At 39.9% G+C, this 13285-nt stretch overlaps 1 protein-coding gene across 1 annotated transcript; it reads left to right on the top strand.

The window, feature by feature from the left end:
* The first annotated feature begins 775 nt into the window (after positions 1-775).
* mri1 (methylthioribose-1-phosphate isomerase 1) lies at positions 776-12986 on the top strand. The gene is made up of 6 exons (XM_051894932.1): positions 776-1373; positions 3150-3373; positions 4600-4769; positions 4845-5021; positions 5099-5323; positions 7684-12986. Exons 1-6 carry the CDS (start codon positions 1242-1244, stop codon positions 7815-7817), a joined length of 1062 nt encoding a protein of 353 aa, XP_051750892.1. The 5' UTR covers positions 776-1241; the 3' UTR covers positions 7818-12986.
* Positions 12987-13285: the final 299 nt, after the last annotated feature.

The following is a 13285-nucleotide window of genomic DNA, read 5'->3' as shown; positions in this document are numbered from 1 at the left end:
CAGAATGTCCTGGCTGCTTCGTACAATGAAAGTGAATGGGGACTGGGACTGTCATTCTCAAGAAAAAACAACTTAAAGGGTTAGTTCACCCAAAAATGAAATTTCTGTCATTAATTACCCTCATGTCTTTCCGCACCCGTAAGACTTTTGTTCATCTTCGGAACACAAATTAAGATATTTTTGATAAAATCTAAGAACTTTTCATCCCTCCGTTGACAGCCTACGCAACTACCACTTTCCAAAGATTAACAAAAGTCTTACAGGTTTGGAACGACATGACATGAGGGTGAGTAAATGATGACAGAATTTTCATTTTTTGGTGAACTATCTCTTTAAATGCTCGAGCTCTTGAAAGTTGGGTGGATTCTGATTGATTGTCGTTTGTCGTTTTTACTGTTCATAAGCTGGGAAAAAAATCTTTCTGAAAGTGATTTCAACAATATCGTTCCTCAGTGTCGCTATTGTTATTATAGTCGTGGTGTACTTTCCTTTTCTTGTAGAATTAAAATGCTTTATTATTACATCTTTACAGTTATTATCATCCTTTAGTGTGTTTTGACATTTTTTTTTTTTGGCGCTCGAACTAGTCCCCATTCACTTCCACTGTATAAAAGATCTGTGTGAACATTTTTAAATCTAGTTTTACTGTTACACAGAATATCGTTTGCAAAGACATGGAGGTAAGTAAATTATGACATTAGTTTTAATTTAAGAAGAGCCCTCTGAGGTGAATAACGTCATGGCGTATAAAAATATCAAACTGCGCTAGTGTGCATTTTAATCGATTCATACGTTCACATTGTACATTCTTCCACAGAAACATGATCTTACGTGTCCTCACATCTGCTCTTCATTAGATCCTTCCATTCACTCTAAGAATAGTCTGAATCGCTTTATTGTTGCTTTGCCGTAGTTAAAATAATAATAAAGGGCTTCATCTGAACGTCAAATGCACCGCACACAATGCGCGCAGTCTGCTGGAGGATGACTGACAGGAGTAGGCGGGACCAGATGGGCGGGGCTTCCTACCGGAGCGAACACGCGGTTCCGTGAGCCGTGCGCTTTTCCCCCCCAGTCCGTGCAGGCCTTTAAACTACGCCCACACCTCGCGATTCATGATTCACGATTCACCCTGCTTTTAACACACCCCGAATCCACAGGACACGAGACCAACCGACGGAACCCGTCACACATCGGCGACAGCGCTCCCGGAATACCTTCAGCCGCATCTCATACGGGTCATGACGCTGGAAGCGATCCGGTACCGGTCCGGGTCTCTGCAGATCCTCAACCAGCTGCTGCTGCCGCACGAGACCGTGTTCGACGAGATCCGTTCGGTGCGGGACGGATATGAGGCCATCAAGACCATGAAGGTACGGAAGGCCCGATCGACGGATCCTCTGCCTGGTTCCGTTCACGCACTTCCGAACATCTCGATGCCGGGCAGAGGTTCCTTTGTGTCGGATCAGAGCACGGGGTCGCGCTTTGTTCGTGCGTGTGCATGTGTGATCTGCATAACCTGCGCTTGATATAAAGTCCCTGCAAGCCGGGTGAATATATTTATATCATACGAAATCAAATGATTAAGCAGTACGAATCTTAGTTAATAATGTCATTAATGAAACCCCAGTTGGCCTCTCTGATCTGTTGGAATGATCCCGCACATCATTCAAAAATGTGATGAACGCTTGTGCGCATCAGGACGCGTTCTTGCGTTCAGTCTGCGCTATTTTTTTTTTTTTTTAATAATGTACGCGTGCGTCTTATTTTGTTTTCCGACATAATTGGGAACGTTAGTTTATGGTTGTAAATAATTAAAAAATGTTCCTAAAAAGAAAATCAAGTAGGAACTTTACACTAACGTTAAGGGAACGTTCTGCATTAGCTCTTCTCGCAGTACGTGTTCTTGTGTTTCGATGTGCTAATTTTTGGTTTGTTTGTTTGTTTGACAGACATTTTTTTGGCGTTCATCATTTTTTCAGCGTCTCACACACCTTTTAAAGTGTTAAGTTAAAAGAGTTTTGCGTTCTGTTTAATTTTTGGTCGTTCACACAGTTTCTTGCGTTTGGTCTGCACTTTGTTGTTAATAAATTGTTGGTCTGTGTACAAATGAGTCACATAGATGCTGTTGTGTTTTTACGGTGGCACGTAAAATTAAACCGTTCTGAACTTTTTGAACAGCAAACACGTTTAATGACCGTTGAAAAGACGTCACGCTCCGTCTTGGTTTAAAAATAGTTGACAGTTATGAAACGTATCTTTAGTTCTGTGTACATATTTTTACCGTTTCTTGCCGTCCTACCGCGACTATTTTTTGGCCAGGGACACACGACGTTGCCGTCGGACCAATGTTTGCTGGAAAGTAGCTACCTGTCCTGTGTGAACGGCCCCTTATTGCTCGTGAACACGGATTGTGACATCATAAAGGTGTTGTTGCTCCAATTTTCTTTCTCAAGCCATTCCAGTCTTGATTAATGTGGTGCATAATTAATGTGTTGGGGTGATGGTTTTCCGGCAGCCATGTCTGCGCCTCATTAATAGTCGTTACTGCAAATATCTCGCATGAATTATTGATCAATAAGGGATTGAGGGGCTCGGCCCTGTGCCAGGCGCTGTCACTGTCACGAGAGCTTTACTAATGGGCGGGAAGTGACACTCACGCGCAAGCGTTTAAGTAACGGTCAGTCGTACTTTCCATTCATCTTCTCTGATGATTCACCAAGAGTGTCTCGAACAAAGATATGTATACATATGAGTGTTTTCCGTTATGAATAGTGATTTCATACTATTATTAAACCACCTATTACATCAGTCATGTAAACCAGCAAACATTGGTCTGACGGAAACGTCGTGGGCCAAAAATAGTCGAGGTAGAACGGCATAAATCGGTAAAAATATGTAACAAAACACAAAAACTCAAAATGCTGAACTCATCATTCATCTGTCTGTCTCACAAAGGTATGAATTAATTAATGGGGCTTTTCACTTTAATAATGTGTTTTTCCATTCCAGTGAGCTGATTTTAGACCTGAATGGAAGCGTTAAAATCATGAAAATCAATTTAAATAGATGATTTGTGAGAGCAGAGCGCGTGAGGAATAAACCTCCTCTTAATGAGAAACATTGGCGTGTGACCTTTCACCCTGCAGGTGCGCGGCGCTCCTGCCATCGCCATCGTGGGGTGCCTGAGCCTGGCGGTGGAGCTGCGGGCGGGCGCTGGGGGTGACGACCTCGTTTCCTTCATCAGGGATTCTCTGTGCCACCTGACTTCCGCGCGACCCACGGCGGTCAACATGGGCCGAGCCGCCCGCGAGCTCATGGAGTTCACCGAGAACGAGAGCATGGAGAAAAACACAGAGCAGCTGAGAGACAGGTGACACTGATGGACGCTCACGTGAAACCGGAGTTTAACCGGCACGTGTTGGGATATTTGAAGAATTTAAATCTTTTAATGATATTCAGGGATTTGTTAGAGGCACGTTTAATAGCAAAATATTCCAGAGCAGAATTGTTTACTCTGCTTTGTTTACTTGAGTTATGTGTGTGAAATAGTCTTAAAGTTTAATATAAATTCTCATCACACATTTTATGTTATTTCTGGTGTATTTGACCAGGATATGTTCAGTGGGAACTTCATACGATTGTCAAAAATATGGCTGTTTGAGACTTGCTTGGTGAAGGATGGAGAAGTAAAACTGAGCAAAATTAGAAATAATACTATTAGCTTTCTAATATATTTTATTCATTTAATATTTTAAACCTTTACAAATATTTAAAAGTATTATTTCTAATTATTTACATGCAATATTTGAGACTTCCAAAAGGGGTTAAGATGACAAAAACTATTTTAATTAATAAATTATTATTAATATGTTAAAATAATACAACTCTAATCTAAATTACAATGCTAAAAAGCCACATAAAATCAAAATTAATTCTTTATTTAATTGATTTAAAAACAATTTATTTCATTTATAATATTATAATATAATAAAATATAAACTCAAAAACAGTATTGAAAACAGTATCACAGTATTACTGTTTTTACTCTATTTATAATATAAATAATAAAATATTAGTTTTCTCAATCATTAACTGTTGTTTTTAAATGAAGAACACAGTGAATAAAGAGCCTTATTTAACTGATTTAAAAACAATTTATTTCATTTATAATATAAAAAATAAACTTTGCCTTCACAGGAATAAATTACATTTTACAACACATTTAAAAATATGTTGTATATCGAAAACAGTTATTTTGTAATATTTTATAATTGTAATATATCACAGTATTACTGTTTTTTTACTCTATTTGTATAATAAATAAATATTATAAATAATATTTAAACAAATAATATAATATAAATAACTGTTGTTTTTAATTGAAGAACAAAGAGCCTTAAAGGAAATTATACTTGCTATTGTGTGCTTTCAAATTCACTGTTTATCCAACTTTCACTGTGGGAGACCAATTAAATTGTTAATCACAATTATTTGTATGACCTTTAATCTTCAGCAAAGTATTAATAATCATAACAGACTAAATTGGATTTCTTTGCCTATTAATGTGTTTCTCTCTTGGCTACTCCCCTGCTGCAGCGTGATTGGCTGGATTGAGGAGATGTTGGAGCGAGATGTAAACGACAACAAAAAAATTGGCAACTACGGCGCCCAGCACATCCTGTCTGGAGTCCCGCGAGACTCTGTCACCATCCTCACACACTGCAACACCGGCAGCCTCGCCACAGCAGGATACGGCACAGCTCTCGGTGAGTCTGTGCACGAGTTATTCATGCGCTCGTGTAGAAATGATAGAAATGAATCGCTGTAACTGATCCATACAGGAGTGGTACGGTCGCTGCACTCGCTGGGACGCTTGAAGCGTTTGTACTGCACAGAGACGAGGCCCTACAACCAGGGCGCCCGACTGACGGCGTACGAGGCCGTCGCTGAAGGATTCCCGGCCACCCTCATCACAGACAGCATGGCGGCGCTCGCCATGAGGGAGAAAGGCATCACAGGTGAGGTGACACGTGTTCGCTTGAGTTTCGTTTCTGTATCAGTTCTACCAGATGTTAACGTTCCTGTGCGCACACAGCTGTCGTCGTCGGAGCGGACAGGGTTGTTGCAAACGGCGACACAGCGAACAAAGTGGGCACGTATCAGCTGGCCATTGCCGCCAAACATCACGGGGTACCGTTTTACGTGGCGGCGCCCAGCACGTCCTGCGATCTGAGTCTGGAGAGCGGACGAGACATTGTGATTGAGGAACGTCCACCTGAGGAGCTCACCAGCATCAATGGAGTTCCTGTAGCTGCACCTGGTGAGTGTGTACTAAGAGTAACACAAAAATGGCACAAATTTGGCATGCTTTTCAATCCTCAAGTCGCCAACATTTACCATGATTTACTGTAATAACACTAACTGTAACCATGGTATTGTGGCAGAAATGCATTCATATTGAATTTTATTATATTATTAATGGAATATAATTACAGTTTTTTTTTATTTTTTTTGTTATTAAGCTATAGCAGTTTAAGACATTGAAAATGTTAAATTGCGAATGGATATTGGATATTGGACATTGCTAATGGTGTTGCCATAGCGAGGGATTAAAATAATGTCAAAAAAGGGAAACAGGAAAAGTCTCATATCTTCTAAACAATACATTATACACCATTTATTTCTATTTAAAATACAAATAATAGAAATAAACACATTTTATTCTCTTTTTTTTTTCAATTCAAGAAGTATGTGTAAGTTAAAAATAAGCAGATTACTGCTATATTTTTTTAAATGAATGAAAAAAAAAAAAAAAATTAAAATTCCATGCATAGTATAACCATTAGATGACAGCATAGGCCTATTTGTGACCCTGGACCACAAAACCAGTCATAAGAGTCAATTTTTTTGAAATTGATTTATACATCATCCGAAAGCTGAATAATTAAGCTTTCCATTGATGTAAATTGATTTATTGATGTATTTGTTAGGATAGGACAATATTTGGTCGAGATATAACTATTTGAAAATCTGGAATCTTAGGGTGCAATAAAATCAAAATATTAAGAAAATCACCTTCAAAGTTGTCCAAATGAAGTCCTTAGCAACGCATATCCACTCACAAAAATACATTTTTGATATATTTTGATATATTATTTACTGTTATCTTTACTTAATATCCTAATGATTTTTGGCAAAAAAGAAAAATAATTTTGACCCATACAATGTATTAGCTATTGCTACAAATATACCCGTGTGACTTATGACTGGTTTTGTGGTCCAGGGTCACATTTTTAAAAGTGTTGTGCAGTTCCTTGGTCTCACTCGGTCCTTCTCTTTCTTCCTCTTTGTGTAGAGTTTAGAGTTTAACCCTTTTATTGCTGTGTGCTTTTGCCTATATTAAAGGATAAGAAATTTCTGAGGACTTGTCCTTTTCTATAAGTCTGAATAACAAAATAAAGGCATAGAACCAGTTCATTTGTAGGGCACTGACAACATAGTTTTATAATTAGACTAACTAGGTAGGTTAATAATTATGTTAATAAACGTATAAAAAGACCTAAAGAGATAAATACTGGACTTCTGCAAAAGAGAACTTTGTGTATATTATTATTATATATATATATATATTTTTTTTTTTTTTGGTAAATGTTCAAATCATCAGGTTATTGTAGTGAAGAAGGGGTGAGAAAGCCAGAAAAAGATGATGTGTGTGTGTGTCTATGTGTGTGTGTGAGACACCGCAGGGCTTAAGTGAGATTTGAAACAGAGCGGAGCTGCTTTTAATTAAACGGTTGTGATATGAGAGCGAGTGAGGGAGGAATGATCCTACATACATGTGAAAATAGGAGAGAGAGAGAGAGAGAGAGACGAGTCAGAAGCATCAGATTAATTAAAGCTGCAGCGGTTAATAGCTGCCGGCGTCTCGGGGGGGAGAGACAGATTAATGCATGACTCTCATGAACTCTGCTGTCTGACACACGGTGGACAAGACCAGGAGTTTGAGATGGGAATGGGACGGGAGAGCTGCACACCCCCATCCATTCATTAACTTGTTATCTGACAGAGTTTCACTGGAACTGTTACGTGTCTGTTATATTTGAAGAGAAGCACAATGATGTGAGCTGTCTATAGAGTGAAATTGTATAGCATTACTATTAGAGAACTGTTACTACTACACATCTAACAGCCCCCTCCTTGACCAATCAGAGGAGAGTAGACCATCACAAATTTGCATAATGCCATCCTATGGTCTTCACTGGCTGCCTGCGAACAATAACGCGATCATTACTGTTTGTATCACTGTGTATCAAGTGCTGAAGAAGCCTCCAGAGCTGAACTTCAGATATAGAAATGGACGTTTGGTTTCTGACACATGCTGTAAGCGGTCGACCAATCACAACAGACTGGGCCATCTGACCAATCGGAGCAGAGTAGACCAATCATAACAGACTGGGTCATCTGACCAATCAGAGCAGATGAGGCTCTCAAAAAGGAGGGGTTTAGAGAGACTGAATCTTCGATCACTTTAATTTTAATTTTCACTTTAATTTTTACTTTTAGTTTTATAGAAAATACAATTGAATTCAAAATATTAACAAAAACTATAATGGTATATCAGTGGTACTACAATAAGGCTGTTTGTAAGGAGCTCATTCTCTTTGTTTGTCTGTGACGTAGGGATCGACGTGTGGAACCCGGCGTTTGACGTCACTCCTCACCAGCTGATCACGGGCGGCATCATCACCGAGCTCGGCGTGTTCCTGCCGTCTGAACTGCAGGCCGCTCTGACGGGGAGACTCACTGCTCTGTGAGGCCGCGGCGCCCCCGCTGGCACGGGTGTATCACTGCACCTCAAACACCTCTCGCCTCCGTCTCTCTCGTAATGTTTTCACCTCACTGTGGTGGAAGTTGCACCTTTAATTACACACACAAGCGTCAGCACTGAGGTGTTAACAAGGTACACGCACGTTCCATTCAATTCAACACTTACAAAGTGAAGTGGAATAACACCATGTGACACAAAATTGTACAACCCAGGGATGCTTGTAAACACACACACACACATACACATGCAAACAGACACACCTTCTCCTTCTCTCTGTGTGTACAGCTCATGTCACACCATCTCATGTCTTTTGTCCATATCGTTGTGAAAACCTCATTCATCTGTTCCTTTTTTCCACTCGTTTCTTCCCCTCTATCTGGCTCAGCTCCAGTTTATAACAGGAAGTATTTCAGAGAGATGGCAAACGGTGGGCAGCCATTGAGAACATTCATAGTATTTCAAAATAAAAGTCTTAGGTTTAATACGGGTTGAACTGATGTCCTTTGAGGGTGAATCTCACAAAACCTGCTGAGAGCGTGTCCGGGTCATGTTTCACCTCAAAATCAAATGGAAAAATAATCTTTCATGAAGGAAACAAAGCCTGTTTTAGGACCATTAAGACTTTCTTTTAATTACAGTTATGCAGATTTTCCCTCCATATTCTCAGTACTGTAATACAAAAACATTTTCTATTTAAATTGTAAATTGATACTATACTTTAGATTTAAAAAAATTAACTATAAAGTGTCCAGTAGTCTAATTTACACTACCGTTCAAAAGATTGGGGTCAGTGAGATTTTTCTGGAAATAATATTTCACAATATTTGCTGTATTTTTAATCAAATATTGTAGAGATAATAGGACTTGATGTTTCAATCCCTTTGGAAAGCTGGCTTACCTGATGTCAGCAGTGAGTACTAGGGAGGGTAGGAATATCATTGGGGTCATCAAGTGGGCACCCTCCTTCATGGACGTTTCGTTGATGAACTCACAACGTCTCCAGAGGGCTCAATGGTGACACCTGGCATCCCAGGTACACCCCCCTCAACTCCATGTCCTCCCGTCTTCATCTCGCCGCCCAGCTGATGTCTTTTCTTTTCCGCTGCATTCAACAGGGACTTGATTGCCTGTTGGAGAGAGCGACCCCTAACCCCCGTTTTACTCAGTAGACTGGTTGTGGATGTGGCGACAAAACTCCAGCATCCCAATTCCACTGGAAAAATCCTCCCAGCCATTTTGTGCAGCTTTGGTTGCTAGTTCAGACTACTTCAAACATTTTCTCTCAAATGATGCCTTGTGCCATTGAGGAGCTTTTGGAAAGAGCCCAAGGCCAGCTCTCCCATGTTGAGCTTGACCAGTCACGTCCCTAAAATGAAGTGCCGACTTCACATTGTGCATGGCTTCAGATATTGTCCGCTTTCTCCCCCCATTGCACTGTCACCCAAGGGGCCGCCGTTCAAACAGCAATATCTTCAGAGTCAGTGAGGGTCATAACCAACCTTAAGAATTCAACCAGACTTGTAACTGGTAATTCTAGTTTGCCATTGTACAGTCCCACAGCACTTAAGCACTGTGGAAGTCCAAGCCACTGTTTGACCTGTGCGCTTATCACCCTTTCCAGCTTTTCCACTTTGCTGAGGGGGATCTCGTACATAGTTAAATGCCACACGAGTCTTGAGAGTATGCCAAACTGTGTATGCACCACAGCTTGAGATTTCCTGGCAGCAAGGTCTTGTTGATATGATTTATATACATGAAGGTATCCTATTTTAATTGTTCAAACAGCCCTGTGTCTTTGAGGTGTGAATCATACCATCTGCCCAAACTTTTCACTGGCCTTTCCGAAACAGTTGTGGTCAGGTATTCCACCAATATGAAATCTTTGATCTGTGACATGACCTTTGACAATGGAGATGCTTCTGCATTCACTGGGCCTGATTTTCATCCTCGCCCATATGATGTTTTGATGAAGCTTTTCTAAAAGCAGAGGACAATTGTCGTAAGTGTTTTTAAATTCTCCATATAGGCTCGTATTGGTGGTAACCACTGACCAAACTGTAGTCGTTCTCTTCTTGCAACCCATTTCGAGGCTCTGATTATGAGCTCCATTGTCATAGTAAAGGCCAAGGCGGAGATGGTGCACCCCGCCATGATGCCTACTTCTAATAGTTGCCCGGATCAAGGAACAAGATGTGCAGTTCCTTCAATATGCAGAAGGTTTATTTGGCGAAACTGTTCAATGGTGGATGAATTCTTTTCTTTTGGGATCAGCACTCCCCCTGCTCTTCGCCAGGCTTTGGGAGTAATTTTCTTTTCCCATACTACCCTCATGTTTCTCCAAAGAAATTTCAGAACATCCGGGGCAGTCTTGTAGATACTATATGGCAGACTGATGTTGACCTTTTGCCTCTTGCACTTTTGGGAGGGCTTGACACGGTGGCTCGGTGGGTAGCACCGTCACACTTATGGCAAGAATGTCCCCGGTTCAAGCCTCGGCTGAGCCAGGAGTCTTTTCTGTGTGGAGTTTGCATGTTCTCCCGTGTCAGTGTGGGTTTCCTCCAGGTGCTCTGGTTCCCCCCCACACACAGTCTGAAGACATGCAGGTTAGGCGGATTGGACATGCCAAATTGGCTGTAGGTGTGAATGCGTGTTTAAGTCCCAAGACATGTAATGGGGAGGGTTGGGGCAAGGCTTGGCAAACATTGCCAAGAAAATTCATGGACAGTGTCTCTCAACCTCCTCTTTAGACACTTTCAGAGGTCCACTTTTTTCATTTGTAAAGATGTTCTTTATCAATTTAAAGTTTGTTCTTGCTTTTTCCTTCTTTTTGCATCATTCTCTTCATTTCTCTGCGCAGTTTCTAGAGCCACTGCCTTAGTGAGACTTCTTTCAAAAAATGTTACAAAATCTTACCAACCCCAAACTTTTGAACGGTAGTCTATCTTATTTGAATGATGTTGAGATTTTTTGCATTACAATAATGAGAATTTTGGTGGGAAAAAGTATTTCATTGTCATCTTCATGATCCTAAAGTCGTTGCAAAGCTTTATGCTAAATATAATACCACACATTTTCTTTTGATTTTGAGGTGAAGTGTTTCCATGAGACTTTCCCTTACAGGTCCAACTGTTTATTAGTTATAATAATAGATATGTAAAGTCTAAGCCCGGTTTAAATAAGGGCTGTACTTTAATGTACATATGTACGATTTATCAGCATAATGCCAATCTGAGCGGCAGTACTTTTACAGGGAGTGCCAATTGAATCACATGTTACTGAATCAAATGTTATATTAACATTTAGAGAGATTTGAAACCTGCAGTCGAACAAATAAAACAGATACAGAGACTATGAACATTCGTGCACAGACGATTTTTAACATTAAGTGAAATACAGTGTGTATTTAATGTATTTAATTAATTCCGACCAGAATGGTCGATCTAGCGCAAACATACAATTACCAGTCAGTGATTTGAACTTCAAGGTTTCAGGTTCATCTCGAGCTCTGTGGGCCGTGTCTGTGACATTCCTATGACGACAAATTATTTTCACTCATAATCAACATCATGTCACAGATGCTCGATTTAAACCTGCGATATTCCTTTAAATCTGTCATTTAGATAGATCTGATCAGGGCGTAGGGAAATGGTGCTATGGAGCTAGACGTTAGACGATACCTCAGAAGAGATCCTGAACTCCTCTAGTACTTCCACTTTGTTTTTTATCGTAGTTCTGTGTCATATTTATTCTCACATACACACACACACACATGCGTGGCTGATCTTGGGTCAGAATTCGGCCGGAATGCTGCTGACGCGGGCCGCTGTGTGTTTGGGTGCAGATCTGATCCGGGATCAGCACCGCGAGTCGGTCAGGGCTTCTGCTCCGTGTTACCGAATGTAACGAGGCCTGAAATCCTCACTGCCTTACGAGACCAGCAAAAACACCCCGCCCACTGATGTCCGATTGGCTGAATGAGACAGAGCCACGCCTACTTCTCAGAGAGTGCAACCCGGTCATATAAATCTATGAAAAGAAACAGAATGAATCATTTTCCCCAATTTTTTTTTTCTTTTTCCCCCCACAACAAGACCATCACTGTCACTTTAATTTTAGATAATAACATATGGTAATGAATGCACATTTATTTTTACAATTTCATCTGTTTAAATCGAAAAATGTAGCATCAAAACACGTAGAGCAGCTGTAAATGTGTTCATCTACTTTTTTTCAAATTCAAATTCTTATATAATACAGCTCGAAAGAAAATCTTTTTTTCTTCTTCTTCTTCTTCTTTTTTCTGGCAAATTTAATTTCTTTGATTTTTAAGACCAGAACTATGAATGGGAAATATGGAAAGTCAAATGTAGCATAACCTGAGGTTATCTGTGTGTGGATTTGTGTTGTTCTGGAGGTACAAAATTTGTTTTTCACATCAAATTGATTTTATTTTTTATTTTTGGGGGGATTGTGTGAGCTGATTATTTGTTTTATGTATATCTATACACTGTATATCCATGAATTGTGATTCTTGGTGATGAAACTGTTGTTTAAAGGCTTTCATTGAGAGGCCCTCTAGACACGACGTGCCACTCGACAACTAGACGCGACAAGCAAAGAGAAAAATAAAATTTTTAAGCAGTTTTCGCTCTGGCTTTGAAGCGCTTCACATGCACGGCCTGGCTCTCATAGAAACTGAATCAAGCAGTTAGATGTTAATGGATTGTTTTCTCTGTATTATTCGGTCTTTTATTCTAATGTAAAAAAAAAATCTTTATCCCAACTCACACATGAGAGAGCCGATAGATGGGCCGTTTTCTCCTCCACCAGATAGTCTAAATACAGGAGGGTTAGTTGCATGTGTAGTCAAGTCTTTCACGTGTGCTTTAGTGCGGTGAGAGCAAGAAGTTTCTCCTGCCAAACGACAGTGTGACGGGCGTACGGACGTCGGTCTGAGAGGACCTCTTTGTGTTTCTGTTTGTTCTCGTTCTTCTAATTGATAATCACTGCTGGGTTTGATTTTGTATTCTGTGGAAGTAGTTGGAGAAAAAAACTATTAGACTGGATGTTTTTTTATACATATGAATATAATATACAACATACATAAATTAAGAGATGTCTGTTCCACATCAGTACAATAAACAGAGAGAACCAATACTGTTGTGTGTTTGTGGTCATTCATTACAATGTAATTATGAGCATTATTGAGCTGTGAGATGCAAACAAAGAGACCTAATATTAAAACAGTCATATAAATTTGTCCTTGATCTTTTATAGTTTGATTACACTATGAAAACATGCTGTATATTTCAGATGGAAATAGTACAATAAACAATAGTAATAGTAGTATAATAAACTGACAATAAACTGATTGTAAAGCATGTGAGTGAAAATGGAAGAAGTCCAGGAGGTCACACTAAATACTGATTTTTGCTTAAAGAAACCATTTTGTTC

This window comes from Ctenopharyngodon idella, chromosome 1, assembly GCF_019924925.1.
Source record: "Ctenopharyngodon idella isolate HZGC_01 chromosome 1, HZGC01, whole genome shotgun sequence".
Lineage (NCBI taxonomy): Eukaryota > Metazoa > Chordata > Actinopteri > Cypriniformes > Xenocyprididae > Ctenopharyngodon > Ctenopharyngodon idella.
Note: the sequence above shows the minus strand (reverse complement) of the source record. Positions and strands in the feature narration are given on the sequence as shown.

What these genes read in the sequence shown, in the direction of transcription:
- mri1 (XM_051894932.1), top strand. Translation starts at nt 1,242, where the DNA reads ATGACGCTGGAAGCGATCCGGTACCGGTCCGGGTCTCTGCAGATCCTC. An exon ending in AGGCCATCAAGACCATGAAG is followed by an intron (nt 1,374 to 3,149) that starts GTACGGAAGGCC and finishes TTCACCCTGCAG; the next exon opens with GTGCGCGGCGCTCCTGCCAT. An exon ending in AGTTCCTGTAGCTGCACCTG is followed by an intron (nt 5,324 to 7,683) that starts GTGAGTGTGTAC and finishes TCTGTGACGTAG; the next exon opens with GGATCGACGTGTGGAACCCG.